General features: G+C 37.8%; 1 protein-coding gene and 1 long non-coding RNA gene across 6 annotated transcripts in view; one reads left to right on the top strand and one right to left on the bottom strand.

Annotated features, from left to right (window-relative positions):
* NRXN3 (neurexin 3) overlaps nucleotides 1-27,821 on the bottom strand; it is a 909,952-nt gene that overhangs the window by 10,444 nt on the left and 871,687 nt on the right. For 4 of the 5 annotated variants that reach the window (XM_050975204.1, XM_050975201.1, XM_050975202.1 and 1 more), the window contains one exon: nucleotides 27,360-27,435. In XM_050975204.1, the coding sequence (XP_050831161.1) occupies nucleotides 27,360-27,435 (76 nt within the window). Of the gene's footprint in view, nucleotides 1-27,350; nucleotides 27,436-27,821 lie in introns of all 5 variants that reach the window. The other variant, XM_050975200.1, reaches the window with a different exon arrangement.
* On the top strand, nucleotides 8,493-17,644 carry LOC127059669 (uncharacterized). The gene is made up of 4 exons (XR_007777683.1): nucleotides 8,493-9,140; nucleotides 11,208-11,428; nucleotides 14,604-14,734; nucleotides 15,986-17,644. It is a non-coding gene; the product is annotated as an uncharacterized LOC127059669 (long non-coding RNA).

The following is a 27,821-nucleotide window of genomic DNA, read 5'->3' as shown; positions in this document are numbered from 1 at the left end:
AACCTATGAGAACTGAAAAAAAATTATGAAAATCAAAAACATTATTTCCTTTAAAAAAAGGTAACCAAAAATACATAAAAATATTTAGAAAGCATACCACATTGATTTCATAACAGTCAACTTACATCAACAAATTGCCCGCATGTTTTTTGGCATGAAAGGAAAAATTTACAAAAGAAAGTTGTGTAAGAATGCTCTTGGACAAGTAGCATTGCCACATTCTTGTAACTTGCTTTTTTTTGCTGTTGTTTCTTAAAAACTTTTTTTAGCAAAATGTTTATTATTTCTTTTTAAATATATTTGTTTTACAACAAAGGGCGATACAGGGAGGCAACAACACATACATCCACACCACATAACATGAAAAGAAAAAAATCTTGCACCTTAACAAATTTGAACTTTTTTTTTTTCTGCTGTTTTTGGTTGTATTTTTTTATCTTATGTAAAGTTGTTAGCATATTGCAGTTGAAAAATCCTGTACAATTTATTGAATTTACTTTTGCTTGTTTGCATATCTACACATATAATGTTTTTTGAAAAGCAAAGTTTGTTGCTTTTTTGCCTTTTTGGTCAATTTGATATATATTTTTTTAAACATTTTCTTTTTTTCTATAATTTTTGTGTGTGTGTGTTTTAAGGAATGGATGACCGCACATAAAATTTTAACAATGCTAAAGAAAGGGGTGGTGAAGGGAAACTTATGGGAAGAAAAAATGCTTAGGGTGGACGGAGTGGGAGTGTAAAAATCTATGAGTGTACTACACAGGAGATGAAGATGATGGGAGTGAATGTGTAAGTCAGTTGCCATGTCCATGTAAGGGCGGTACGGAGTGATCTAGCAGCATTAGAGCTTCTGGCTGTAAGGAAGGGATGGGCAATATACAAAAACAAATGAGCATATTCATGCCCATCAACAAAAAGAAAGAACAGAACTCTAACATTGACAATCTCACAAACCCTAAGCTGCAACTTCTTCAACATGCAAGTTACAAAAAATTTATAATTATAATATTAATATTTACATTTTCATTAAAGGTTCTCAAATTATAAAAACAGTTAAGACTTTTCCCTACTAAAAATAGCAGTAAAAATACACAAACTAATAATAATAATAATAATAATAGTAATAATAATAATAATAACCAGAGAGTAAAACAAAAAAACAAGGAAACTAGTTTTAAGCATTGGAATTAGAACAACTTCATCTGTAGCTACCCACAGCCTTCTTGTTCTAAGAATCAGAAGTCCATCAAATTGACAGCATATTCTCAGTAATTTGAGGCAATAGTTCCTTGAGTACATCAAATGTACTGTTTCAAATGTAAAGGTCGTGTTTGCATACCCCTTCCCCACTGTCAAATTAGACTGCTTTCATATTCAGATTCCCTGGAGAGTCTCAAAAATACAGCTGTAGGATTCTGCCAGTGAAGTAGTTCCTTATTTAAAGACAGAAATAGAGGGAAAAATTGCAGAAAACAATTCATAACTCTTTTGTTTTGTTTGTTTTTTTTTCATTATTAGATTGGAACAAACCAAATCTAAGATAGAAATTCAACCATTGAAAAGAAATATATCAAAATAGAAGTATGTAGAGATATACTAAAAAAAAAAGCAAAAGATGATATAGAGAGTTCTCTTTGTTCCCAGGAAGAAGGGAGATAAGAACAATTGCTGGACTTTGAAATTTAATTTTTAAAGAAAAAATTATTCCACACACTTTCAAAGATGGACAAACCAGATGCACACATTGAAAGGAACAGACAAAGCAGTCTAGGGACACTTTCATAATTTTAAATTTAAAAAAAACATAATTGGATTCTCTTTCCTTCCATCCCCCTCCCATTCAAATATGTTTTCAATTGTCGGCCAAAAACCCCACCACCCTTGAGTGTTGCTTTTTTTTTTAATACATCTTTTTTTTTTATCACTTATTTTTAAAATAAACATGGAGAGGAAAAAAAAAAGGACGTGCAGTCTGGATGTACGTCATAAATAGACATAGGAAAAGATAGAAGAAATTGGCTGAGATTGACAAATGGGTTATATAATAGCTTAATTTTACTGTAGGATGTTAATAATAATGCATGCTTAAAGTAAGTTGCATTTAGGGAAAGTAGAAAAACAGAAGAGCAAGCAAGGATTTGGGGGGCGGGCAGGCAGAAGGGAAGGCGCGGACAAGGGGTGTACCATCCATGCCTCTCCAGAAAGGGCAAAGCACATTCCAGCAGGATCTCTGCATTTCTGGGGGAGGTCAGAAGGGGAAAAGGGTGAGGAGAAATTATAAACTATGCTAGGATAGACTTTTCACCCTATGTCCTATTTGAATCCATTCAAAACACCAAACTCCATCCCTGTTCTGACTCTAAGGCAGACCTGAAATCAGTGGCATATTTTTCTGCCTAGTGGCAGAAAGTGCTGCCACTACTAGCATTAGGACAGAGACTACTTTCTCCTATGCAACAAAAGTATTAAAAGTTCAAGGAGCTATTACTAATTGGTTCTTTCCTAAATCAGTATTCCAGATACAATATGACATAGAGGGGTCCTCAGCTTCCTCTGAATTCTTTAATGACACATAGGATGTCTGAGTTTTTCTTGTATAAAGACCACCCCTTAGATATCAGAGTCCTTCCAAAAAGGAACTCAGGACCCCAGGCAAACAAACTGTTTTGTTTGGTACTTTAAAAGACAACAAAATTACATATAAAGCTCTGGACCCTGCTTAAGAGAAATCTCTCCACCAGGTGGGAAAATCTGGCTGAAAGCACTGCATACACCTTAGCTTCCCATCAGGAATGTCAGTAAGATCATTCCCTGAGCCATCATAAGGTCATGCTACCACCAATTAGTTGAAGTGGGAGCTATCTTGAGAATTTCTGAATTTCTGAATTGAATTTCTGAATTGAATTTCTGGGAATAATGGGGATATCCTCCCTGTGGATGTGGCCAGGGGTACTTCTGTGTAGGTACGATAACAAACAGGTAGGATGTTCTGGTACTCATAAACGTGAGGAGCAATAGCACCTCTAAAGCCACTGACAGATCAGTGTAAGCTCTGGGGAATATTAAATAAGTATAAACCCCACAAAAATTAACTAGCCTGGGATGGTTTTAGATGTATTACTGAAAAGTGTCCAGTTCTGAGAGGAGTTGTATAAGAGCTCTACTTTAGAAGTGATGAGGTTGCACTGACTAACAGCACAGTGCAGCTGTAGCTGGAATGTACCATGCCTATGCTGGGAGGCTACTCTGGACCTATCTCCTACATCCCTTTGGTAAACATGTTAGGAAGGGAAGAGGTCAAACCACAGAAGAGGAAACCTGGTCAGGATAATCCCAGGGACAAACATGCAGGTTACAGGAAGCAAAATGTTGGTCTACATGAGAAAATTTGGGGATTCATTTATGGATCAGAAAAAAATGGTTAGGAATATGAAAAAAATTTACAGAAGTGAGGCCTTTTTAGACCTCAGTGGAGATTTTTGTTTGGCAAGGTTACAAGGCGAGTGTCCCTGGACATCATTCCCCACAGGATTCCAAGCCTCTGGTTTAATTGTACTTAGGGAGTTTCACAAAGAGGCATTTAAGCTTTGAATTTTAATCAGTATTTGTCATGACTTGCAGCTGGATTTTCAGAGCAGTGAAATATCCCCCTTCAGCACATTAGAATTGAGTGCCTTCTCTTTGATGCAAAACAGACTGTAAGGCATGAGTCTGGTTGCCAACTGTGCAGACTATGTCAGGCCTCTCCAGAAAATACTTATGCCCTATTTGATGATAAACTCCTAACTCATTGTGTGAGGGTCTGGAAAAGCCTTTTACTGCCTGAAAGATCAAAAGAGAGAACCACAACTAGAGCCAGAGACACTTAAGAGATGACAAGATTTTGTAAAGGAAATCTTGATGTTAGCCTTACAAGAGGATTTGAAGGGTGCTAAGCAAATTTTTATTTGGTCAATACAGCTTGAATAGAAGTGGAGTTCTTCAGAAAATCTGGATCCAGCAATTTCTGTTGAGACTGGCAAAACCTTCTTCAGTATTTAAAAAAATTCTGGCTGTTAATAGTAAAAACTAGATGTCCTAATTTGAAAATTGGATCCTAAATGCTTCTACATGAAATTACAAGATTCTATTTTATTACTGAACACTTAGCAAATTATTCCTCAGAAAAACAAAGACTAAAAAGCATAACTAGTGCAGCTTTTTTTTTAATTTTCAAAAAGTTTAAGTAGATCAAAGGACTGGGAGTATAAACATCTGTATTATCAAAGCTTACAAGTTTCTTGCTTGAAGGATTGAGCTGATAGCTGGTGTTTTCAAATGAAAAAATCCATATATCAACAGGGAAACAATTATACAAAAAGCCCCTTGTTCAGTGACTCCAATGATAAAGTTTTGTTATACTATTTTTTGTTTTCAAGTTGCATTTTAGAGGGAAATGAGAAAAGTGAAGGTAATGCACATTTCTCTCTCTCTGGGTGTGTATGTGTTAAATAGCAACATGTAGGATGGATGGTGGATTAGGATCTAGGGCTGCACTGCAGTACCCAGGCTCACGCTAACCTCTGAAACTTCCATGTCTTTTACCACTCTAGTCACAGAATTACAGAATATGTAGAGTTGAAAGGGACCCACTAAGATTATCAAAGTCCAACTTGTGGCCCTGCATGGCACCATCCCCAAGATGAGTCCCACCATGCACCTGGGAGTATTGCAAAAACACTTGAACTCTGTCAGGCTTAGTGCTGGGACCACTTCCCTGGGGAGCCTGTTCCAGTGCCCAACCACCCTCTGGGTGGTTCTTCCAATATCCAGCCAAAACCTCCCCTTACACAACTTCATGTCCTTGTTCTCCATTAAAGCTGACAGTTTCTCTCTTCCCTAAGACACTGAATCCCAAATTATTTGAGTTTTGTCCACTGCAACACAACTCTGGTTCTTTCTGTTTGTACTGGCTCTCAAAACAACCTGCTCATTCTTGCATGCTTTTAACCTTTCATAGTGTTTTTCAACCATCCAGCCAAATGAATGCTTAGCAGACCACAAGTAACAAATAACTTATAGATTAATAGGATTAAATACTAAGTTTCGAAGCAAAACCTCTTCCTACACCCAACTCAGAATAAAAATCTGTTCCTGTGATTCCCATCAGCTATCTGCACTAATTTAATCTGCAAGACAAGTGTATTGAATTAGCTGGTCCACTACAAAACAGAGAGATAGGAAGAGCCTAAGAATATAAATTAGTTATATCACTTCTCTTGCACCAGCTGTTTGTACTGGTAAAAAGCTCTCTCATTCTAAGCCCATGGGCACATCTCAAGCTTAGAAATAAAAAAGCAATCCATAGTAAGAATATCTATATGAAAATGACTGGCAAAGTCCCACATGCTGTTCTGTTTGGGTTTGTGTTAATTAGTGGGGCTTCTTTATAGCAATGAGCTAAAAAACTATCTTTAGAAATGAAAGCACATTTATAGCTCTGAGAGCTAAGGAAATCATAGGGCTAAACTGCCACAGCAGTAAAGAATTTTTCAGGTGTTTGCCATAAGCTTATTATCTTTTCACAGTCCTTCAAATCAAAGACTATTTGATGCTTCTAGTGCTAAGCAGCCCAACCAGTATCACTGGCCTGAAAGCATTCTTCCCATGCATCTCCAAACTGTCTCTCTCCAGGGAGCAAGATCTGCTGTGATGTGTTTTGAAAGACTGAAGATTGATATTTGTAGTCAGCCCAGCTATGGCTTTTTTTTTTTTTTTTTTTTTTAATGTAAAGACAAACTTATTTAATTCTAGAAGTCAGTTAAATGGAAAGAAGTGTTTCTGAAGGGATTTTGCAACCAAAACCCAGATTCTCATAGTGACAAACTCAGCAGCAGAGTGTCATCCAATAATTTGAGTGGGAGCAGGAATGATTTACTGTCTTTGGTCTAAACATATGTATCAAAAGTTTTCTGCATATTTATGGAATACTAAAATGTACATAATTTTCTGCTAATCCACAAATATAGAGCAGCAAGGCTCTATTAGTGTTTCCCCCTTTCTTCAGTATACAGCTATGAAGCAGACAGGTAAAAATACATCTCATCAGGTTGTCCAAATGCTAGTAAATACTTCATGACTTCTGAGTATCTTCTCAGTAGGAGCATCCTAAGAAGTCATATGCTGTTGGACAGGCTGGATCAATGGGCTGAGATAAAAGTGTACAAGGTTCAACAAGGCCAAGTGCTGGGTTCTGCACTTGGGTCACAGCAACCCCAGGTAGTGCTAAAGGACAGAAAGTGGCTGGAGAGCTGCCCAGCAGAAAAGGACCTGAGGGGTGCTGGTCAGCAGCTGCTGAACATGAGCCAGTGTGTGCCCAGGTGGGCAAGAAAGCAAATGGCATCCTGGGCTGTGTCAGAAAGAGTGTGGCCAGCAGGACCAGGGCTCTGGCTGTCTCCCTGTGCTGGTGAGGCCACACCTAAAGTACTGTGCTTGATTTTGGGCCCCTCACTGCAAGAAAGATTTGAGGTGCTGAGGTGCTGGGACATGTCCTGAGAACAGTAACAAAGCTGCTGAAGAGTCTGGAAAGTCCTACAGGGAGTGGCTGAGGCAGCTGGGATTGTTAAACCTGGAGAAGAGGATGCTAAGGTGAGAGTTTATCACTCTCTACAACTACCTGAAAGGAGGTTGTGTACTTCAGCAGCAGGCAGAAGCCTTTTTCAGTGCAATATTTTTAATCACTTGCAAACTAGGCTACGTTTGCCATTTCTGTTGAAAGTTCCTACAAAGTAATCGAATTAATCCCTAAAACAGCATAAGCACATTACATTTTCAAAGTCTGTAGCTAATCCAACTGCAAGTAACTCAGTGGATGGAACTTCCTCCCTTGCTTTGTGAGAGAAGAACCCAAAGCATAGTAGAATCACTGGTAAAAGGTTTCTCTTGCAATGAGCTTAAACTTATTTTCTGAAGGAAAAGTAATGATTCTAGTTCTGCTCTCAATAACCCCTCTTTTTTTAGTATCTCATACTCCTGTTACAGACAAAAATCAGTGCCGGGAAGAACCTGTTTTTGCAGCTTGTGTCCAGATATAGATATTGTGCTTTTTACCTTGGAGTTGTAAACAAAATAAAGCAAAGAAAAACCACACAAAGAAAAGTGTCCACTTCTTAGATGGCTAAATAATCCAGGAACATCCTAGGCAATACTTATGTCTCTGGAAGACATTAAAGATCCAAAGCATTCCACTTTACAAGTCTCCATTGATGCAGCTACACCTTATTCTCAAGGATACATGGAAATCAGTACAACCTTTAACAGTGTACACACAGGCCCTAGGAAAGTGTTGGACAAGCTCTAGAAAAGAGCAGGAGTGTTAACATATAAGCTGGACAATACAAACATGATAATGAATTCCAACTAATAATACACAATTTCCTTGATAATTATATCAAGCTAAACAGTGCAATTACCGGGAAGAAATAATTTACCACGTCTTTTCAGCACTATGAACATCAGTTCTTTGTAAAATATAGATGAAGAGAATTTAGTGTGATGGTTGGGAAGAGGCTTATTCCAGTCGGCTTTGAAAAAGATTAATTTACCTGTGCCTTCACACCTAAACTTATTTATTTTATTAATCACAGGGCATGACAGGGATTCTTATAGGGCATGCTTTATTCTACTAAGTTTGAGCAATTTTAAGTTCCCTCTCAGAGTAATTGGGGTGTAAGAGTTAAGAATTGAAACGACCTATTCAAGCAGATTTTTAAAAACTGCACTAAATCAGGGATTAATAAGCTCATTTTCCAAATGATGGAAGCAGCACAGCCCTGCTAATAATGTTACAAGAAGCCTTTGGAAGTCCAGAACTGAGTCCGAGGACTATGGGACTTCAGTCTCCTCTTCAGACAAAAACATGGCAAAATAGTCCTCAGAATGGATACAAGGACTGCCCCACAGCCATCCTAAAAGGCAAGGGCAAGTTCTCCTTCAGTAAAATGAGCTGATGTTGTAAACACTAAGGCTTTATTCCCCAGTAACCTGTAAAGGAAACATGCTACATAAGAGACTGTTACTGATGAGAAGTTCACTACCAAGTAGACTGCTGAGGTTCTATAAAATTACCACTGGGAAGTGATAGGAAACCCTAGGTAGAAACCCTGATAATCTGTAAATATAAATAAATAGAACCCCAATTCTTCCTCCAGAAAGGAAAAATGGGAGTGCCAAGCTTCTGAGCAGTATGCTAGGTGATGTTCTATCACACCACTTCAGACAATGTGAGATGCTCTTTCCTTTTGATTTTAATAATGTTTAACAGCACTAGAATCCCCTTGAGATCTCAAGCAGAGGTGTTTGGAGATGGAATGGCAAATGGCTAATAATCCATACTTTGACGTCAATTCTCCTACTAGGCAGCACTTGTAACTGCATCAGACACACAATAGAGATAACTAACATAGGAGCTATCTAGCTCTGAAGCACTGCAGGGAGAATCCTTTGTATAGGAGCTTTCAACATGTGAGCTAGTTCTGTCTATCATTTAGAAAAGACAAGAGGGGATGGTGCTGTGACTCAGGCATTTGGGAATGGATTTTTGGCAGGACTTCTTGTTTGTTTTTGCAGGGAAGCTTAATACTAGACATCAAGTGCAGAAGCATAAAGAGAGGGTGCTGTTTTTGCAAATTTTCTTTTGAAAGTTCAGGATTACAGCAATGGAAGGCTGCTGCAGGCAAGTTTGAATCCTCTTTTTCAACATCATGAATGACTGGAATAAATTCTACTGTGATTCAGAAGCCAACGCTTTAAGCTGTTTATCAGAGGTTGCATTACAGCAAGAAAGTGGCTGGGAAGGGTATTTGTTCTGTTTTCATAAAAGATTGGATTAGAAGAGAAACAGATCTCATTCCGAAAGTTAACTTTAGTATTGATGATATTACTATCTGGGGTCCCCAACATAAGAAGGATGTGTTGAAGCAAGTCTAGAGGATGGAAATGGAGCTGAGTGCTGGAGCTTGTTTCCTATGAAGACAGGCTGAAAGAGCTGGGGCTGTTCATCCTGGACAAGAGAAGGCTCCAGGGACACCTCACAGCACCTTTTCCAGTACCTAAAGGGGACCTACAAGAAAGCTGGAGAGGGACTCTATTTTAAAAAGGTATGTAGTGATAGGACAAAAGCTTCAAAATGAAACAAAGCAGATTTAAATTAGATATTAGGAAGAAGTTCATTATTTTGATGGTGGTAAGGCACTGGAACAGGTTTCTCAAAGAAGCTCCATCCCCTGGAAATGTTCAAGGCCAAGCTGGAGCAACCTGGTTCAGTGAAGGTGTGCCTGGCCATGGTGAAGAGGTTGGAACTAGATATTTGAGGTCACTCCCAACCCAAACAATTCTGTGATTCTATACTATGAGAATTGTATCTATTTCAGAATCACAAGTAAAGGCAGTATGTCCATGAATAAAGATGGATACCAGAATTCTTCGGGTCCATACAGACTTTTTAAACAAAAGTTCAGGATGACTGCTTTTAGCTATAGATTAATTCCGCTTACCTCATTTGTAAGCTGGGAGGCCTTTGCATTCTTTCTCCCTAATCTTCACACCATGATAAGATAATGTATATCCCACCACCCCAGAAGTTTGTTTTCTTTGTTAGAGAAGTTGAAGCACTACTTTTCAAAATGGATGGAGAAGGGGGATGGGGATATCTGGGAGTATGGTGTGTATTTTTTTTTTTAAACCAGGGCAGGTCAGATTGCTGTGGAAACACTATTTAAAGGGATATATAGTCAAAAATTTGAATATATTTTCCATATTATTCCTTACTGTATTACCTGAAGTATTTACATTTAAATTTCTGGGTCATTGTTAGAAAATCAACTGAAAAATGACTGCATAGATATTAACCATCATGTCTGAGCTTCATGGTTTAATTCTCAGGAGCATAAAAATCATGAATACCTGTGAAATGAAAGTTAACTGCAGATCAAGTCTAATAGGATGGAAAGTTAATTAAAAGAAGCTAAAAAAATCTTATCATATTAGGCTTTCCTCTGCTATGAAGTAAGACATTGTATGGTTAGATTTTAATAGGAAACTCTATTACTTTCTCATAGACTCTAATTTCCTTTATCTCTATGAGCCACAAAATTTTCTCATGCAGAATTATTTTTCTGATGAATTCATTATTCTATTCATATTCTTAGTCTAATTGATGGTCTTAAGCACAATCAAAAAAGAGATAGAGCTGGAAACATTATGTTAATAGAACAAACACTTTATTTGAGCAATTCTGCCATTGGCAAACCTGCAGCTTTGAACTTTGTGAATGAAACAAGTAGGTGTTCAAATTTTAACTTTATTGCCCTGTGATTTACTGCCTTTTTAGGGTATTTATGAACAGCACTGTTTTGAAGTTACAAGAAATGTTTCAGCTTCAAAAGACTCATTATAGACACTTGAGCCTGTTGCTTGCCTTCTGCAAAGGACATTAAATGAGAACAGACACATGGACCAACATTTTAGTGAAGAAGAACTGGCAGATTTGCCTGTTTTTTCCAGCGCCTAAACAATTCTTGCTAGTCTTTCATGGTAAATTTAAGTGTTTAATGCAAAGTGGCTTCTTTTCCCAACCTTCCAAGGCATTGAATTATTCATCAAAATGGTAGCATGCCAGAAGCCAAATTATAAGTTGTTATTGCTGTCTTATAGCTCCATCATAATTCCTTATTATTTCTTATTTCATTGTCTGGTAATTTAGTAATGGTAACCTCAGTTGAAAAATACTGCAAAAGGGAAGCAAGTGGCAACTCAAATATACAACTACAAAGAGCAGAATTCAGCACAGGAGCAATAAGCTTTGGGACAAGATGACAGCTCTGTCTTCATAGGCAGGGAGGCATAACATGGAGTTAACTGGAAAAAACACTTCACTTCTGCTCTTTCCTCAGCTTCACCTTTCTCTTAAAAAAAATACATTCCACTTCAAAACTCTATCATGATGTTTCCTGCTTATTATGTCTCACTGGAGGATTTTCCAACCTGATAAATATCTACTTCCAGCTCTAAAGATATTCTTCATTCCAACTTGCTGCCTACCCAAGTTAGGGATCTGAGAGATGAGTTCAGGTCTCCTATCATTACCACTCAACAGGAAAGACTGTAGGTTAAGATATGCACTTGGCAATCTTGTATTGACCCTGTTGCCTTCATTGATCTTACAGAAATATGACTGACTGAACTTTAAAATTGAACACGGATAAATGACTCCACAGGGAAAGTGAGGAACAGACTGGAAACCATTCCCTAACCCCAGCACTGCATGGAATTTACAGGAACTATCAGGATACAAAACTTAAAAGTCAGCAGACTGTTCTCTGACACCAAAGACACAGATCAGTGAAGAGGAGGAAACACTTTCTGTTTGCTCATCTGTGGCATTCAGGTATATCTATGGGTGAAATTATTCCTTTTGCTTAAACAAATATGGCTTTTCATAATGAAAAAAATAATTTTATTTAGAAACATTTCTTTTCCTTTATTAATGCAATTCTTCTTTTAAACTCAGCAGTAGTTTATCGTCTTCCACCTCTGCAACTGTTGCATGCCCTACAAATAATTTTCTCCCTGCATTGCTCCATGTTTCTCTTAACTAAAGCCTGCTAGTGAGACACCTCAGGAAGTATCCTTTAAACATCTCTGATTATTGTATTTATGAAAAGCAGACAATAGCATTCATCACTCTTACTAAAGGTCTGAAATCTTCTTTTTAGTACCTGCAGAACACATTTCAAATCTGAGATAAACAATGCCACTGAAGTAGTGACAGTGCATTTCTGGTCAAACACCTTACCTGGCATATAGGGCTGGGTGCTCTGTTAGATAAGATGAAGAAGATCCATAACACTATCAAGTGCAGAAATAAAAATAGAAGTAGCAATGGCTTACTTTAAAGAAAGAAAAAAGCCAAAGGAAGGTTTATCCCTGATCCCTTCAAGAATATTAATGTGCAAAATACAGATGCACCAGCTGGGCTAAAAAAAGTGAGTGAAAGTCAGAAGCTGCCTGATCTCAGAAAAGCAACAGGCATTCCTTATGTATTCAAACCGTGTAGAATAAAGTAGAGCATTGTAATGAAATACAGTAAAAAATGTAGATGATACGCACCTTATGAAAACAAGCTGTTGTGTTTGACAGCTGAGCTTTGAAATGCTCCAGCTAAAGTCTCTCCTCTCTGTTAAATCACCTGGACTTTTTTTTTCCAGTCTGTGATTTAAGGTCTGGCTAACTCTATATAGTGATTTTTTTCCACATATAACTGTACAAAAGCCCTAATACTATAAACTGCTAAATACTTTCTACTTTCATTAATCCCAAGTCACTCAACATCTCATCAGGCTGCCAGTTTTTCCAGCCATGTGGTTAATGTAATTAGCAAATATGCAGGCATATGCATATACACAGGAATCTACGCTATTTTTTGGGTATTTTTTTTACTATGAAAGAATTTAATTTGCATCCACATTCCAAACTGCTATAGACATCCAAGTGCTGACTCTTTCCTTTCCTAAAAGACAAATCAATATCCCGTTCACAAATGCTGTGGACAAAAGCTTTGGAAAAGAGTCATAAAACAAGTGAGGAGCAGAAAAGTTATGCTTTTGGTAATTTAAGCCTATTACCAAATGTAGTCTCCCAGGAATTCCTTGTACATAAAATTGGGTTTTTTTTCCTGTATATGCTATGAATTACCTAATCCACTCTTTCTGATCTAATGTTCAGTTCTGCAAACAATCCTACTTTTGAAACTTAGGAGCATGATTTTCTACTCACCTGCAGCCATTTTACACTGATAACACTTACATACATTATTGCTAACTTACATTAGCAGTAAATGAGAGGGAAAGCACGTGCATCATTTCTTACAGTGGAATCAGAGAAATCTAAAATATGACATGCAGTCTATCTCCCGGGGACAGGATATTACCAGCACTCTGTTTTCACATCTAAGATATTTGCTAGAACTACCTGAAATCTGTAATAATATTACATAACTGAACAATACTTACGGGTTTTCATATATATTTACTATATGTAACACCTATATATATATTTTTTTCTTTTTCTTTGCTTTCTATTTCCAGCACTTTTCCCAGTGCTCCAGTTGGAGACGCAAAGCTTAAATTTAATGGATTTTATAAAAGGAAACTGCATTTGCCATCCCTTAATCCTTTCTTGCAAAGAATCTCCTTCCTCTGCACCAGTTCCCTATGCTTATTAAGCTTCCCAGCTGCATTCAGAGCCCTGGCGCTGTATAAGCAGAGGCGTCACTGTAATGGAGCAGAGAGATAACAGCGCCTCTGTCCTCGGCTTTGTCAGCACTACCCCTGAAATTATGGGTACAGTTCTGGGCATTTGATTGCCAGAATAGAACAGCACAAGACAATGCAAAAGAGAAAACCGATAAAGAGCTGCTGTTCAACAAGGAACAACAATCATTGCTCTAAGTTGATGTCTAAAATCTTTGCCTTCACTGTAGATAGCTTCATCATCTTGATTTGTACTTGCTGAAATCTCCCTTGAATTAGAAAATTGATGTAATATGACACACACACAGTAAAAGCTGTCATTGCTCTAACATGGCTAGATCCCCAGAAAAATGACATCCTGGTATGTGTATCTGTCTGAAGATTTAAGAAATCTGAAGGGTCAAAATACAACTTTTGTTTAAAAGTAGATGAGATATTAAGTAAGGTTGGAAACTGAAAGAAGAATTAAGACTCGAGGGTCTTATTTCAAGTTCTGTCATTCAGCTAAACCTTAAGGGCTTGATCTACAAAAGGATTAACTATCTCTTGTCAGTGTATAAATCTAAAATTTAGATCCTAGAAGCAAATGCTCAACTGCTCTAATATCCACAAAGCTCCCCTTAGCTGCTAGAAAAATTATGGCGATATAGCTATAAAATGTTGGGGCTATTGGACACTCACATTTGCAGCCAAGGATATATCCCAAGGATACAGCTACTAAAATTCATTTAAAAATAAGCATCTTGAATGTGCAGCTGGCTTCTAAGATTAAATGCCAATAAAATACAATAAACAAGATTGCTTGTATAAGGATTTTAAGGCAAAAACCATAGGTATCAATAGCAATTGATATTTGGAAGATCATAAAAATCTGGCCTTCACAAAATGTCTGCTACTATAGTAGTCCCAATGGCTTAGACCTGACTTGCTGCTTAGACTCCTAATTAATTAGCTCTAATGAAATGTAGGCAAATTAGGTTGTGAAAAAGAAACAAGACTGTTCCAGTTCCTCAGGATATTTTAAACATTCCATGTGAATATAGTGTTCTTACATGAGGCATGCCAAGCTTGGCAGGTCTTAAGAGTTTCTTAAACTATCTGAATTGGCAGCTTGTGTTTGGACACTTGCCACCTACGAGACAGGCCAACAGAAAACTTGCAGCTTGTCATCAGGAAGGAAAGGTCATCTGAGAGGCAAAGGAAAAAAAGTCACCAGGAGAATAAAAAAACCTTAGTGGTTCAATAGTAAATGACATATAGATGATTTGGATTAATTTTTCCTATACTATCACATCTTTGTGTTTGCTGTAGACAGCACTACCAAAACACTCATCCTTCGGCAGACAACTGTGGAAACTCTTTTCAGAGCAGGCAAGATTGGGGAAAAACTGCTGTACCAGGATTCCCCGCTCTTCTTGCACGGAGGAAGAATTACTAACAGAGTGAGTAAGACACACCAATGGCTGCTTTCATCTTTCAACAATCCTGTTATTAGAATAGAGGTGCTGCAGGCACAACATCTGCAGTTTGTTTTGCCATCTGTTTCTAAAAATATCATCTTAGGGAAAGAGACTTTTTTCCTGTCTCTCAAAATCATTTTTGTTTGCTTTTTCTTTCCAAGGGAAAAGTGATGGATTTGGAAAACAGCATATGTGGGAAAGATCACTCAGCTTCAGGGGTGGACTTTACCATTGCTATTCAAAATACAATGGAAAGCTGTGAACAAAACAACTGAAAATTTTGAAATATACTGGCTCAACTCCTTTGATAAATGTAATCAAAGGGCTTAGTCTTCTAATGTAATTCCTACAGAGCTAGTGACAGATGTTTCCTATGCAGGAAAGTATGGTATAGTGTTCTGGGGAACCTAATGGGGGAGAAAAGAAATTGAAAAACTGAAAAGAACTATAAGAAGCTCCAAAGTTATTTACAGGTGAAGTTTAGTAGTCATACTTTCAGAAATCACAAAAGGAGACACATGAAGTGGGGGGACAAAAAAAGCTCCCATTAAATACGTCAAAACTTAAGTTTACATTGTTTCATAATTAGAGATTTTGTTGGAATGCAATGTTCGCTTTTTTTAAAGCACCAATTTCAAAATGCAAAAAAAATAATCAAACCCAGCATTTTAGGGGTCAAGGACACTTTTCTTGTTTTGGATATGACACAGATAGCTCAGAAGAGACTAGGTGGAGTATTTTAACAGCACCAAATCTTCATTTTTTTACTAAAAAACAAAGGCATGAATAAATTCAACTAATTTTTAGTCTCTGAATTCTTTTGGAGCTTATTTGGCATGCTCAAGCATGAGAAGTAAAGGGTGTGAGAGACTGAAATGTTAAAGGTTAAAGCCCCAAACAAGTGGCCATTTGCAAAAGCAGCAGGGACTTTGCTGAGGCCAGCTTTGCACCCCCATACCGAAGGGGCAGAGGAGATTTTTGGGTGCATGGTGGCAAAACCTCTGATCTGTGTAAGAACAGCCCCAGTGCCAAGGAGGGCCCTTCCACCAGTGACTGCATATGATCCACAATGTTCCAGGGAATGCCACCCATCACCCATGGGAATAAGGGCAGATCAGGAAGTATGGCCAGTTTACTGAACAAGAGAGCACTTTATTTTATTTCAGATACATACAAACTCCCACTTCACTGACTTTCTCTCCAGCTGTCAAACCTTTCTAATCCTCTCCACAGGTCTCTGAGAGTCCCAAGAAGACTGGCAGAGGTAAATGATTCAGAACCTCACCAAAGACACCTCCCTGCTGTGAGTTCAGATGCATGACAGGGATCCTCTGTTTCTGACTGTTCCCAGATCTCAAACCTGAGTCACACATGCCCTCACTCTCAAAACACCTCCCCCAAAATGATGGGATGTACTAGCAGCTTTCTGAGTTATACAAAAGCCAAAGACCTGAACTAACAGAACACAACAGATGCATGAGAAAGAGGATAAGGCAAGATTCAATCTATTTGTTCCACATTTGCTTATAAAGCTCCTAAACATGTTTATTCTACTATTTCAGTTCCCCAAAATGCTTCTTTTAGCCAGAGCATAAACATGGCATTAACAAATGTATAAATATACACACATGTACAGGGAGAGAGTGAGCGTGTGTGCACGTTTTGCAGTATATTTATCATCCCTGTCTTAGCACTAAAAAAATAACATACAGGAGAACCATGGATTCTAGAGGAAATACAGATCTTCAGGCACTCCACAGTAGATTTGTTACTGAATGGAGAGAAGTCAGAAGAAGAGAATAAAATTTTATTTTGATGCATTCAAGAAAAAACAGAACTATTTACAGGACTACATTTGCTCTTTTCATTGGTCAAATGAAAAATTTATGAACTCCCCAAGATTTCAGCAATGAAATCACTAAAGGATCTAAAGCTGCTAAAACTAGTATCTAAAATCAGTCATACTGGTTTCAGTATTAGGAAAAAAAATCTGAATTATGAACATATATTTTTAAAAAAAGCTCAAAATTGCTTTGCATTTCTGCTGTCCCTCAAAGATAGTGCAGCCTTTCCCCCTTTTTGAATGCCTCTGACATTTATTTTTCTGACACTGAGGTGGAGTTAAACCAGTGGAGATAAAATTTGGGGCATTTTCTTGTTCTTCTAAATGAAGCTAACATTGAGATTTTGCAACTTTGTTTGTAAAATAGTTGTAGTTGCTCTTGAATGTAAAAAGAGGAGCTGATGATCCTTCTAACACCACCCCATGGGACCAAAGAACTTTAGTTTTTATGAGACTCAGCAGAAGTAGAAAAAGAAGGTCCTTGGTGGTGGTTCTTTTGCAAGGTTTTAATAATGTATTTGTTAGTGCAAAGATAAATGGGTTCTCAAATGAGTAGACATCTGAGATTTCAAATCAAGCCAGTCTAATTTATTTTTGTTTTGGTTTTTTGCTTCCATATCTAATTTCCAAACTGGTATGGGCTTTGTCTTCTGCACCTCATAGAGCATTTAAGCTAAGTAGTATTAAAGAAATACTACACTTGATGTGCCCTAGGAACTGGGATACCCCTTCTTAAACTTGGGAGAAAGCACTGATTTCTACAGCTTGTAAATAAAAAATTGGAACTGAAACAGAGAGGCAGAATGATGTAATTATAAACTTTGGTTTCTCATGATCTACTTGGGTGGAAAATAGAACAGGTTTTCCTGCTCCACTGAGGTATTATTCTAGGTGTTATAGTTCAAGTGAACACCAGTAACTTTGAACTTCTAGTAAATTAGGCATCCTTAGGTCTAGGCATGATTTCCAAAAGAAATTTATAGCCTTTATAAGCAAAAGCCTATCTCTGTCCCTAGTATCTGTAAACACTCAACATGATTTCTCTCTAACAGACATTATTATCTTTCAGAAATCAGATACTTTCTTCTTGTTTAAAGGTAACTAACCAGTTGCCATAGACATTTAAGGTTCTAATAAACAAACATTTGCTTTTGATGCAAAATCTGTTCCTGAGTCATGTGCTAGCTCTTCTCTTCCACTGAATGTGTCATTGGCTATTTTTATTTTCTTTACCATATATTTTATGAAGCTGAAAATCAAAGCTAACAGGGACAAAAAGCAAGTCGCAGCAGGTTGAAAATATCATATCTTAGTATTTTAGACATGTGTCAGCTTGATAACATAGGCACAGCACTCGAGGGATTGCCAGAATGTGACAGTGCACATGGCTTTGAGTTTAGAGAACACGCTTTAAAAAAAGACTGGAAGGCAGCAAGGGCAAGGTAGCCAGACTGTGGGGCTGATTCTCATCCTTCTTGATCTCCAATGCAAAACCAGGGAAACTTACACCAGCTAAGTCAGGCTGGAGAAACTGTTTCGTTTTCAAAGCAAAATTCTACGAGCATGCAAGTCCAAGCAATGGAAGTGCTGATATTTAAGATCTCTATGGTGCTGTCCACACATGACATTAATTCATGTAGCCTGAGCATGGTTCATTCCAATGCATGTGTTCATTCTAGAGGGAAAAATGATATTTAATGAAAATAATGTCACACCAATGATCCCTGAGATTAAAATACTTGACTTTTGTATCCCTCACTTTATTTTATCTGCATTAGCAGATAAGGGATCGTACCTACTTTATAAAAATATGTGATAATATTATTTCTCACAGCAAGTGAAGATAGCATATAGTACTAAAACCTTAAAAATAACACCATTTATTTGCAAATTTCTGGTAGGTAGCTGTACAGAACAATTTTGGGGTGTTGAACAGCAATTTGCACCTGAATATCAAAGTCCATTAAAATAGTAATTAAATCTCCTTTCCATTCATCTTTACCTAATTTAGCTAGAAGTATTTCATTTACCCTGCCTTTCAAGTAGGCAAATGAACAATATACACACATAGTCACAGAACAAATCAACAGTAGAACTGGGAATGCCATACCATAGTTCAGGCTTTTTATTCTTGGCTTAAACAACTGAATTCTCAGCTCTTACCCTTGCTCAGTGACAAATGTCACAAAAGCTGAAGCCAGCAGCCTGCCCTGAGACAGAAAACAAAAATAAGAACTAACTATTTTTAGTACCAGATATCCATATTTAACCTTACTGGGATAAAACAGAGTACAGTGGGATCTCTCACAGCATCTCCTGAGCTTGAGTGAACCCCTTGCCTCTGCAGAAGGCTGGTCACAGGCATAGCAGAGGCTACATAAGGCAAACAGAAGTCACCATTCAGTAAGACACAGAAGCTTTACCACAGCCTGGAGGTTACTGTCCTGATGCCTGGACACTTGATGGTCACATTAGTCCAGTCTGAAGGTTACCCTGACCTTCATGATACAGGGGTCTAAAACTCCAATTGTTCTGCTCCAATAACCTGCCACTTGTTCTAAAACATTGGTTTCTTTTGCTGTTTGCATTGTAACAGGACTGTCCTTTCTCTCTGCCAGAGGGCAGTGTTACACAAAACTACAAGCTTGTTGATTACAATATAATTTTATAAGCAGTTGCTTTATAAGCAATTGCCAAGAAAAAACTTTAGATTCAGTAGGAATTTCTGGTTATGAAAAACCCATGAGAGCTAAAATCTAAACCAAACCAGCTTTGAATATTGATTCATTTTCTGTTGTAATAATTAAACTTAGCAATTTTCCTCAGATTACGTAAGAAGAAAACTAAACTGAACATAAATCATTGGTTCCCACTGGTGAAAGAAAAGTGATCTTTTTATCTCTCTTCAAGTACAGAAAACATATATTGGGTAAGTTAAATGAAATAACTAAATAATTCCAGGTTGGAAAGGCGAACATATCCCATCACTTCCCTCTTTCTGGAGCACTTTGCCTAAAAACGTATTATGTCATGGTCCTGTGACAAACCTTAACAGATTTCAATGTCTTCTCTTCAGAACAAACTAATTCCTACAAAAAAGCTGGAATTTTAGCTAGGCTAAGGGCATATATAAGTATGCTTTTTGTGATGATGTGAACATTATCTGTACAAAGACTGTCTGCCTTTTCCTCCACTAACTAGAGCTGATCCACTGATGCCAGCTGATGTTACCTAATGCACAGAAGCTTCCTGTGCCAATAATGTGGCTAGTACATTCACAAAGAACTGAATTAAGGTACCAGGAAATGAACCACTGGACAAGGCAAACTATATTTTTTCTAAAGAGTATTCCTAGTCTAAGCAGACGCCTGAATGCCCAGCTTGTTTTCCTCTGCTTTACGCATTATTGCACATTTATGATGCATATGGCAGAAGACACCCCAGATGCGATTCGAGAATTGTGTTCAAGTTATACAAGTAAACATCAGCCAGCCAGTTTTCACCAGCATCAGTAAGAGGCAGAGATCACACACTGACAGACTGGCCCCACAGGGTGAAGACACACTAGAAATCCTAGATACATCCTAGACTTTTGTCTGCTAACTACAAACAAACTGTGAACTGTGGATTTTAAAAATACATTCACAAAGGTATCCTTTCATCTGCACGTGCGCAGTGATATTCCTTTTCCAAGACTGCATTTTATAAAAAGTCCTAGGTACATCCCATTGTCTGGTGCCTAAAGCACAGATAGCAGGAACTCTTACTCTAACACATCAGCGTGTAGGCACAAATCCCTTAAGAAGCTGTATAAGAAGTCACTTTAGCATTATGCCAGCAAACCACTTCTAGGAGTGAAATGATAACAGAATTTGAGAACTATTGAAAACAGAACAGCTGCAGACTTGGTCATATGAAGCTCTGCAGACATCTTGAAACATCCATCCTGAAGCCTCGGGGAGACACTCAGAACATCTTTCAAAGCTTGGTGCCTCTTTGTGGACCTCCCTCGGGTAGGTGAGGAAGGGAAGAGGGGAAGGGAAGGGGATGAGGGATGACAGAGCGCCGAGGAGCTAAACACCGGCTTACGAACAGAGAACAGAATCACATAACAACACTGGACCAATGGACTCCAAGACACAGTGACAAGACAGATGGACACAAACAAGACGCAAAATCACTACTGAGAAATAAAAAAAAAGCAAAGAAACCCCATTAAAAAAAGTAGATCTATAACCCCGAGGCTGCAAGAAGCAGCCAAGGGTACTGGCATAACTCTTCCAAAAAGAATAAATTTTAAGTAAAATAAAAATCAAAACAATATCCCCCCCCCAAATCATACACTACAGACTTGCTCGGTTAGCCTGAATGCGTAGCTCTGATGGAACATACGATGGTGTCATCACAGCCCATGCACCAGTTAATGAAGGCCATGGTTAGTTACATCAGCTAAACTACAGCATGCCAGAAAAATGATCTTGCACTGACCCAGAAATAAAAGATACAACAGACACTCTGCATTGCAATAAAATTCTTTTTATGCCATCTGCAGTTTCTAGGGCTCTTTACATTGGAAGAGGTTTTCCTGGGAATATGCAGGGTAAAGGGGAGGGTTTTTTCCTTCTGGGTGTTTTTTTTCTTTGAACTCAATTGAACAAAAAAAAGGAAGAGGGGAAAAAATAGGATATAGACTTTGCAGAAGTTTAAAAAAGTAGGAAAATAAAAATAAAGGAGGGGTAATATTCTTCATTCTTTTACACACAACTTTCTTGGGATGTCCAAAAATGTGAATTTCTTGAGGATGGCAAGAAAAGATTTTGTTGCCTTTATTGGTTTGCAGATCTGTATCTCATTCTTGAGATGATGAAACCATTATTTTATTGGAAGAATTCCAAAAATATAAATTGAGAAGTACAGCGATGATTTTAAAAATTAAAAAATAGCAGTATGGCACGATTACGAGCCAAAAAAAAAAAACGAAAAGGAAAGAAATATAAAAGAAACTAAAATATCAATCACCAAAAATTCATGCGGCACAAGATGAGGTGAAACGACAGAAAATGTTCTTCAAATATATACAATGTATATATCTATCTATATATACACATGGAGTATGTGTGTATATATTGATTGATATACCTGTATAATTTTTTTTGTTCTCCCTGCCCCACCCTACCCCAAGGCTAATTGGTAGATGAAATTATCAATTAAAATCAAAGAAATAAATAAAAAGAAGAAGGAAAAAAAAAATCTAACAAAAAAAGAAATTAACGTGCTTTGTTCACCAAGAAATAACAATATCATGCATCTGTCCACACCAGCGGATGCCAGGGTTAGATGAAGGCATGAATTTCTGTGTAAACATGTGATTGGATGATAGGGACTACTGCTGCTATTGGTCACTTATTACTTTAGCATATAGATAATATATGCACACTGTATATATAGTGCATATATAGATAAAATATCCTCATGGGTGGGGCCTTTGGACCTTACAGAGATAGAAAGACCAATATGCTGAAAATCAATCTCAGTATTCCTAATGTAAAAAAAAAAAAAAAAACAAAAAACAAAAAAAAAACTAAAAAGAAAATAAGACTTCCTGTAAGTCATCTGCATAATTGTAAAGCTTGCTCATTTGGTTTTGTTTTGGCTGCAAGATTGTAGCTAGGAAATTCCACCAAACAAGTGAAGCTGTTACACCCTGGGAAGTGTTGTGGATGAACCCCTGTCCTTTGGGTCCATATGGTATTCAGCTTATGAGATGGGAAGGCTATTTCTCTGAGCACTCAGAGGCATGCACACAACTTCAAAGGCCATTTCTTTCTCAGAACATAAGAAACGGGGAAGCATTCCTGCTTGTCAGAGGGCAAGACTGGGGGTAACTGAGCACTGGATTGTGGGGAGTGTTCCAATTAGGAGAACAGTGAAAATTTTCTGGGTGCTTCAGGAAGGTTGATGCAGTTATGGAGGACAACATCCAAATCAACACTTTTGGTTTCTTCAGTGAAGTCTTCACTTCCAACATATTGGTTTTGTACTGTGCCAGCTGTTTTGGAAGACAGATTATTCTTGTTTTCTGCAAATAAATTTCTCACCCAGGCAGGCTGCAGGTGGATGGCTACAGGCCAGTAAATTATAGATACAGAGGGCATATCTGTTGGATATGTGCCTCCTGTGTGTAAGTGTACAAAACTTCCACTGTAGATTTTGCATATCTACTGCTGTTGTCCAGTCTTCCATCAGAAAGGCTTATCAATCTGATTAGACAATGACAGCCTTGACATATATGAAGCCTTTTGGGAAACACAGAATAAATTTCCCTGGGGAAAAGAAAATCACATTGGACATAGATGGGCTAATAGGAAGGGAAAACTGGCAACTGCACCAGGGAAGAAACAAAGGATGTGTTGGGCCTGGGAACAAGGATTAATCCATTTCAAGGGGCTGTATTCTGGGCTTCAGGCTAATTGGTGTTTGAGTCTCCCTGTTTTGAGTAGTCCAAGGAGCAGCTCGGGCTATGATCCCAACCAGCTGCCGGGCCACCAGCATCCAGCCTGCCTGGTGCCAGAGCTCCACTAATGGACATCCGTAACAGGAACGAGGGCAATGGTATGAGGAGACAGCAACAACTGTCAGGAAAGCGTAATTATCATCCTCAAGGCTTTGAAGTCTCAGTAAGATCAGATTGTAAAGGTGCTCCTCATTTCATTGAGAAGACAAAAACGCTTTCCTTCTTCACAGTGCTTCCTAGTCATTTCTTGACAGAAAAGATGTTTTCCTTACAAATCTTATATTCTCTGAGAGCAGATGGGTGACCAAAAAACTACCACAAACAGACTCAGAACCTTGGCTTGAGTTTTGAGGAATTTGAATATTTGAGCCTCAGATCTCTGTGGAGCAGGCCAGAAGACAGTCCTGTACTCATACCATAGAAAAGTATCAGTTTTGGCACAGAAAAAAAGAAGTTTTTTGGCCATGTACTGGGACAAGCAACATTTTTATAGAGATAAAAGAGGATCTTCTCTTGACTGTTAAGTAAATGCTTCTTCAGGGCAGATAAACAGATTTTTTGCCCCCTGTATCATTCCGACTAAGTCTTCTTGGAGATCTAGAGATCTAAGGGTATCTAGGCTTGTCTGCAATAAAATGAACAGGGGGCAATTTCTGTCCCTGAACCTGCAATGGTTTCTATTGCGTTACATAAAATACAGGGGGGTTTTGGATCCACAGCTGTCACTTGGAATAATTCCTTATGTATACATAAGGGTGTCTACAGGTGGTGTCTGCAAGCTACCTCAGTCAGAACAAGTCCAGTGACAGCTCCTGTTTTTTAAATGAAGTTTTTCTAACAAAATTCTGCAAGAAATTACTTTTGGAAGGGGGGCACAAAGTCTTAGCCAGCCTGCTACAGTGAGTGTTTCAAGCCAGACTGGAGAGTCCTGAAGAGAGCAGAGTTAGGGAATCACCTTCACACTGTCTTTTTTGAAAGAGATGCAAGTGTTCAGACACAGATCGTATGCACATGAGATTCAGGTCTTATATTCAACTGTCAATCAGAGTTAAGTGGCAATAAGACCCTGCCAAATGGTCTTCACATGGTATTTAGTCTCAAAGAGGACATGATTGTCAGCCTCTGAGTACTCCAAAAACAAAGGCTTCAAAAGGACTCTGTGTAGAGTACTGCCTCTGATTCCAAGGACCAAGACCACAGTAATATCTCTAGATACTGGGATTTGATTCTGACCCATATGAAATCTGAAAACTTCTGATCTGCAGGGAAATATTCTCTGCTGCCCTTGTCTTTGCTATTGCACAGCAGGTTCATAGTGATGTGTATCATATCTCACAGCTGCAGCAGTGAGTTCAGTAACCTTTACATTACTAGACCATGGCACTGAGGGTGATGGAAGGCCAAATTTGGCAGAAACTCAAGAGCTTTAAAAGCTACACATTATCAGAGCAACAAAAAGAAGACTGTGCTGGGTTAGGTCATTTAATTTTCAGTGTGCTGTAAAAGGGATCAGGCAAGGCAGAAGGCAGTGACCTGTCAACAGAACAGGATGAAGCAATTTCAAATGAGCCCAATTAAAAAAAAAACCCAACAATAAGTTTTTTAAAAAATCTAAAGCCACACGCTAGAAAACACAGGCAAGATAATCTGGATCTTTTCTCTGCACAATGTACATATTTAAATACCAGATCTTGGCATCTGGCCAGAATTCTGACTTGGCTGGTGAAGTGTAAAGGCAAACATATCTGCTCAGCCAAGCCAGCACTACTGGATTTTGATAAGCTGGCTCAGATTGCTTTAGTGCTCCAGAACAGAATGGGCTGAGTGAGTGCTTTGATACTGCCTGTATGGCAGACACTGTGCACTGAGAATGCAGACAATAAGATAGACAAAGAAAATGAGAAGCCCCATAAACCTGCTACTTTTCCTTCTTATTATGATGGAATGAGTTAAGTTTATGCAAAAAGGACCTGCATATTCCTCCTCCTTCTGGCAATTCTGTACACCAGCACCTCTGAGAGCAGAAGAACTCAAAATCTGGAAGTGCAGATTTCATCAGCAAAGACCATCTGGGAGACTTATTTTTACATATAATCAAGCTAACTTTTATTCTCAATGTCATAGTAATTCCCTAGAAAAGAATCAGATTTAAGTAGGTTATGTGGTCCACCTTCCTATGCAAGAGGAGTAGGGTGCAATGAAAGATACTGGTGAAATTTACAAGAATGTCTGGTAGTTTAGGAGAGAACCTTCAGCAGATTTTCAGAGAATCATATTATTTTGCACAGCAGATATTCAAACGTCTGTAGGCACTTCTATCTGCCAACTGTAATGCTTAGTAGGATTTTCAAAAGCAAGTAATTTTTACAAATCCAGTTTGTACCTGTTTGTAGCATTAGATTTCTAACTGTGTCAGGAAGGAGGTATTTTTAGTCTGGAAATGTTGCTGTACAGCACTATGAAATTTCATGCTAAACATGCTGTTTTACCAAATTTCTACTCAAACTTTGATTTTTACACTGGCAGCACAAGCTGAAAATATTGCTGTTACAATTTCTAGCTGCTGAAGTTATTGTGATTTTTTAAACAAAAATTTACAAGAGGAGGAGTCTGATAAAGACATCCCTTTGTCCTTTAATTGAAATACATGGCAATTAGAATATAAATTCTAAAAAGAAGTCTTCATATGTTAGTGAAGCTTTAATAAAGTGACTTCATTTATTTGCTATCAGTTGCAATAACTTTGTCCTAATGTCCATGGTCCTATTAATCTCATGCCTCACTTTAATTACAATCACTGTGGGATTTCATTACTATTTTTATTAAAACTCTCAGTACCCCCATTGCTTACTTTTTTACTTCACAATCTAGTTATATTTTGACTGATTTTCCTCCAGAAAAATCCATAGAAATCTGTGAAAAAAGAGATGGGAAGTAGGCTGAGCTACCTGTTACCAAGAGTCTGTGTCACTGCCTTCACTGCCATCACAGGGAAGGCAAGAGTATGGGTGGAAGTTCCCAGCTACAATGCAATGCCAATCTCGGGTTACAGCAAGACCAAGTTCTACCAAAAATGCAGGTGAACTATGAAGAATTGAAAAGAAATGTGAAAGCACTAGCCTTGGGTGAATTTTTATGTTATTATTGTAATACTCAAATGGCTTCAGGAAATTAGAAACAGAACATTTATAATACTTTCTTGGTATTTTTTGTAAGAAAAAAACCCCATCATCCCAAATAAAACAAAGTAAAAACAAACAAAACAAAGCCAAATTAAAGAATCCCCTCAGACTATTTATGCATTTCACTTTTAAAGACAAAAATTCTAACCAAAATTCCTCTTTTTCTTTGAAATATACACAGAAATTCGATGATGTCTGTTCTCTATTATAGAAATGCTTAACTCATGGCAAGCCTCAAAAAAGAAGACTTGAAAAAGCCTGTAAGAAATAAAGTAGACTGCAGTTGCCTGCTGGATACCACATAATATATCTCACCAGAAAGAAAAGCCATCAATTTATCAAAATGTATCTGAAAGGGAGAAGTTGAGTCAGTTCCACATGGCCAGTCCTTCTGACTCTTTAATGGATACATTTTGAAGCATCACTGCAGATAACAAGGCAAGAATTACTACTAATTTTGTTATGTTAAAACTATGTTTTGGTGCTCCCCAATTTCTTTGGGGCCACAGGAAACAAAATTAGTATAAACACATTACCATGTTAACTGTTCTCAAAATCCCATGGACAAATGAATCCCTTAACATCCATCTTCAGAGTAATTAAGAAAGATTAAACATCACTAATAACTCATTTTTATTTCACTTTTCTCTTCTGTTTTCAAATGTTCACCCTCTCCACTTCATAAATCTTCATTATTTGTCACACTCCATATTGATTTTTTTCCTAATGTGTTAGTAAAGTAAAATCTAGAGATATGTGAACTATTAGCTGGAATCACTTGCAGAAAGTTTGCCTTTCCATGCGAACAACTTTATATAAAGCAAATAGTGACTACATATCGGTGTTTTGCTGTTGCCAAGTCCATGGGATCTGATGCTTGGCTGTAGAGTTTCTTATTTTATATACAGTGTATATATACATGAGTGCATATATATATACACATATACACACACATATATACATATATAATCATATATGTATACATTCACACACATATAAAATATATGTATGCATTGTTTTTTGCAAATGAAATCAGAAAGCAAGCAAAACACGACTGACCTGACTTACCTGTACTGGGCTCACAGTCAATGAAATCTTCATCATCACTGGAACATTCAGCTGATGAAACGATGTCATCTGTTGTCTGGCATGAGAAGCAAAGGAACAAAAGAAAACAAAAGTAAGATATTTGCAAGTCAAGAAGCTATTACAGAGGCAGGTAAATATCCCAGAGGAAAAAAAAAAAAGGTTTGTAATGTAACTTTTAAAATATTTAACTTGTACAAGCACTCTGTATATGCCTGTGTAAATCTGTTCTCCATTGAGTTGGAGTCTCCTGTCAGAGTAACAGTGCCTATCCTTTGCTGCTGAATATTTCAGGTGTGCACAGGTGCTGTACACCTGCTGGGCAGTTTAGAGCAGCAAGTGGATCACACTGGTGCTGTTGAATGAAGTACAGTGGGCTACAAAGCCTGCTTGGCTGGCAAACTGCCCTGAACAGCCACTGTAGATGTGTCTGCTGGGAGGAGG

The sequence above is a fragment of the Serinus canaria genome, chromosome 5 (genome assembly GCF_022539315.1).
Source record: "Serinus canaria isolate serCan28SL12 chromosome 5, serCan2020, whole genome shotgun sequence".
Taxonomy (NCBI): domain Eukaryota; kingdom Metazoa; phylum Chordata; class Aves; order Passeriformes; family Fringillidae; genus Serinus; species Serinus canaria.
This window is presented reverse-complemented; position numbering and strand designations above follow the sequence as displayed.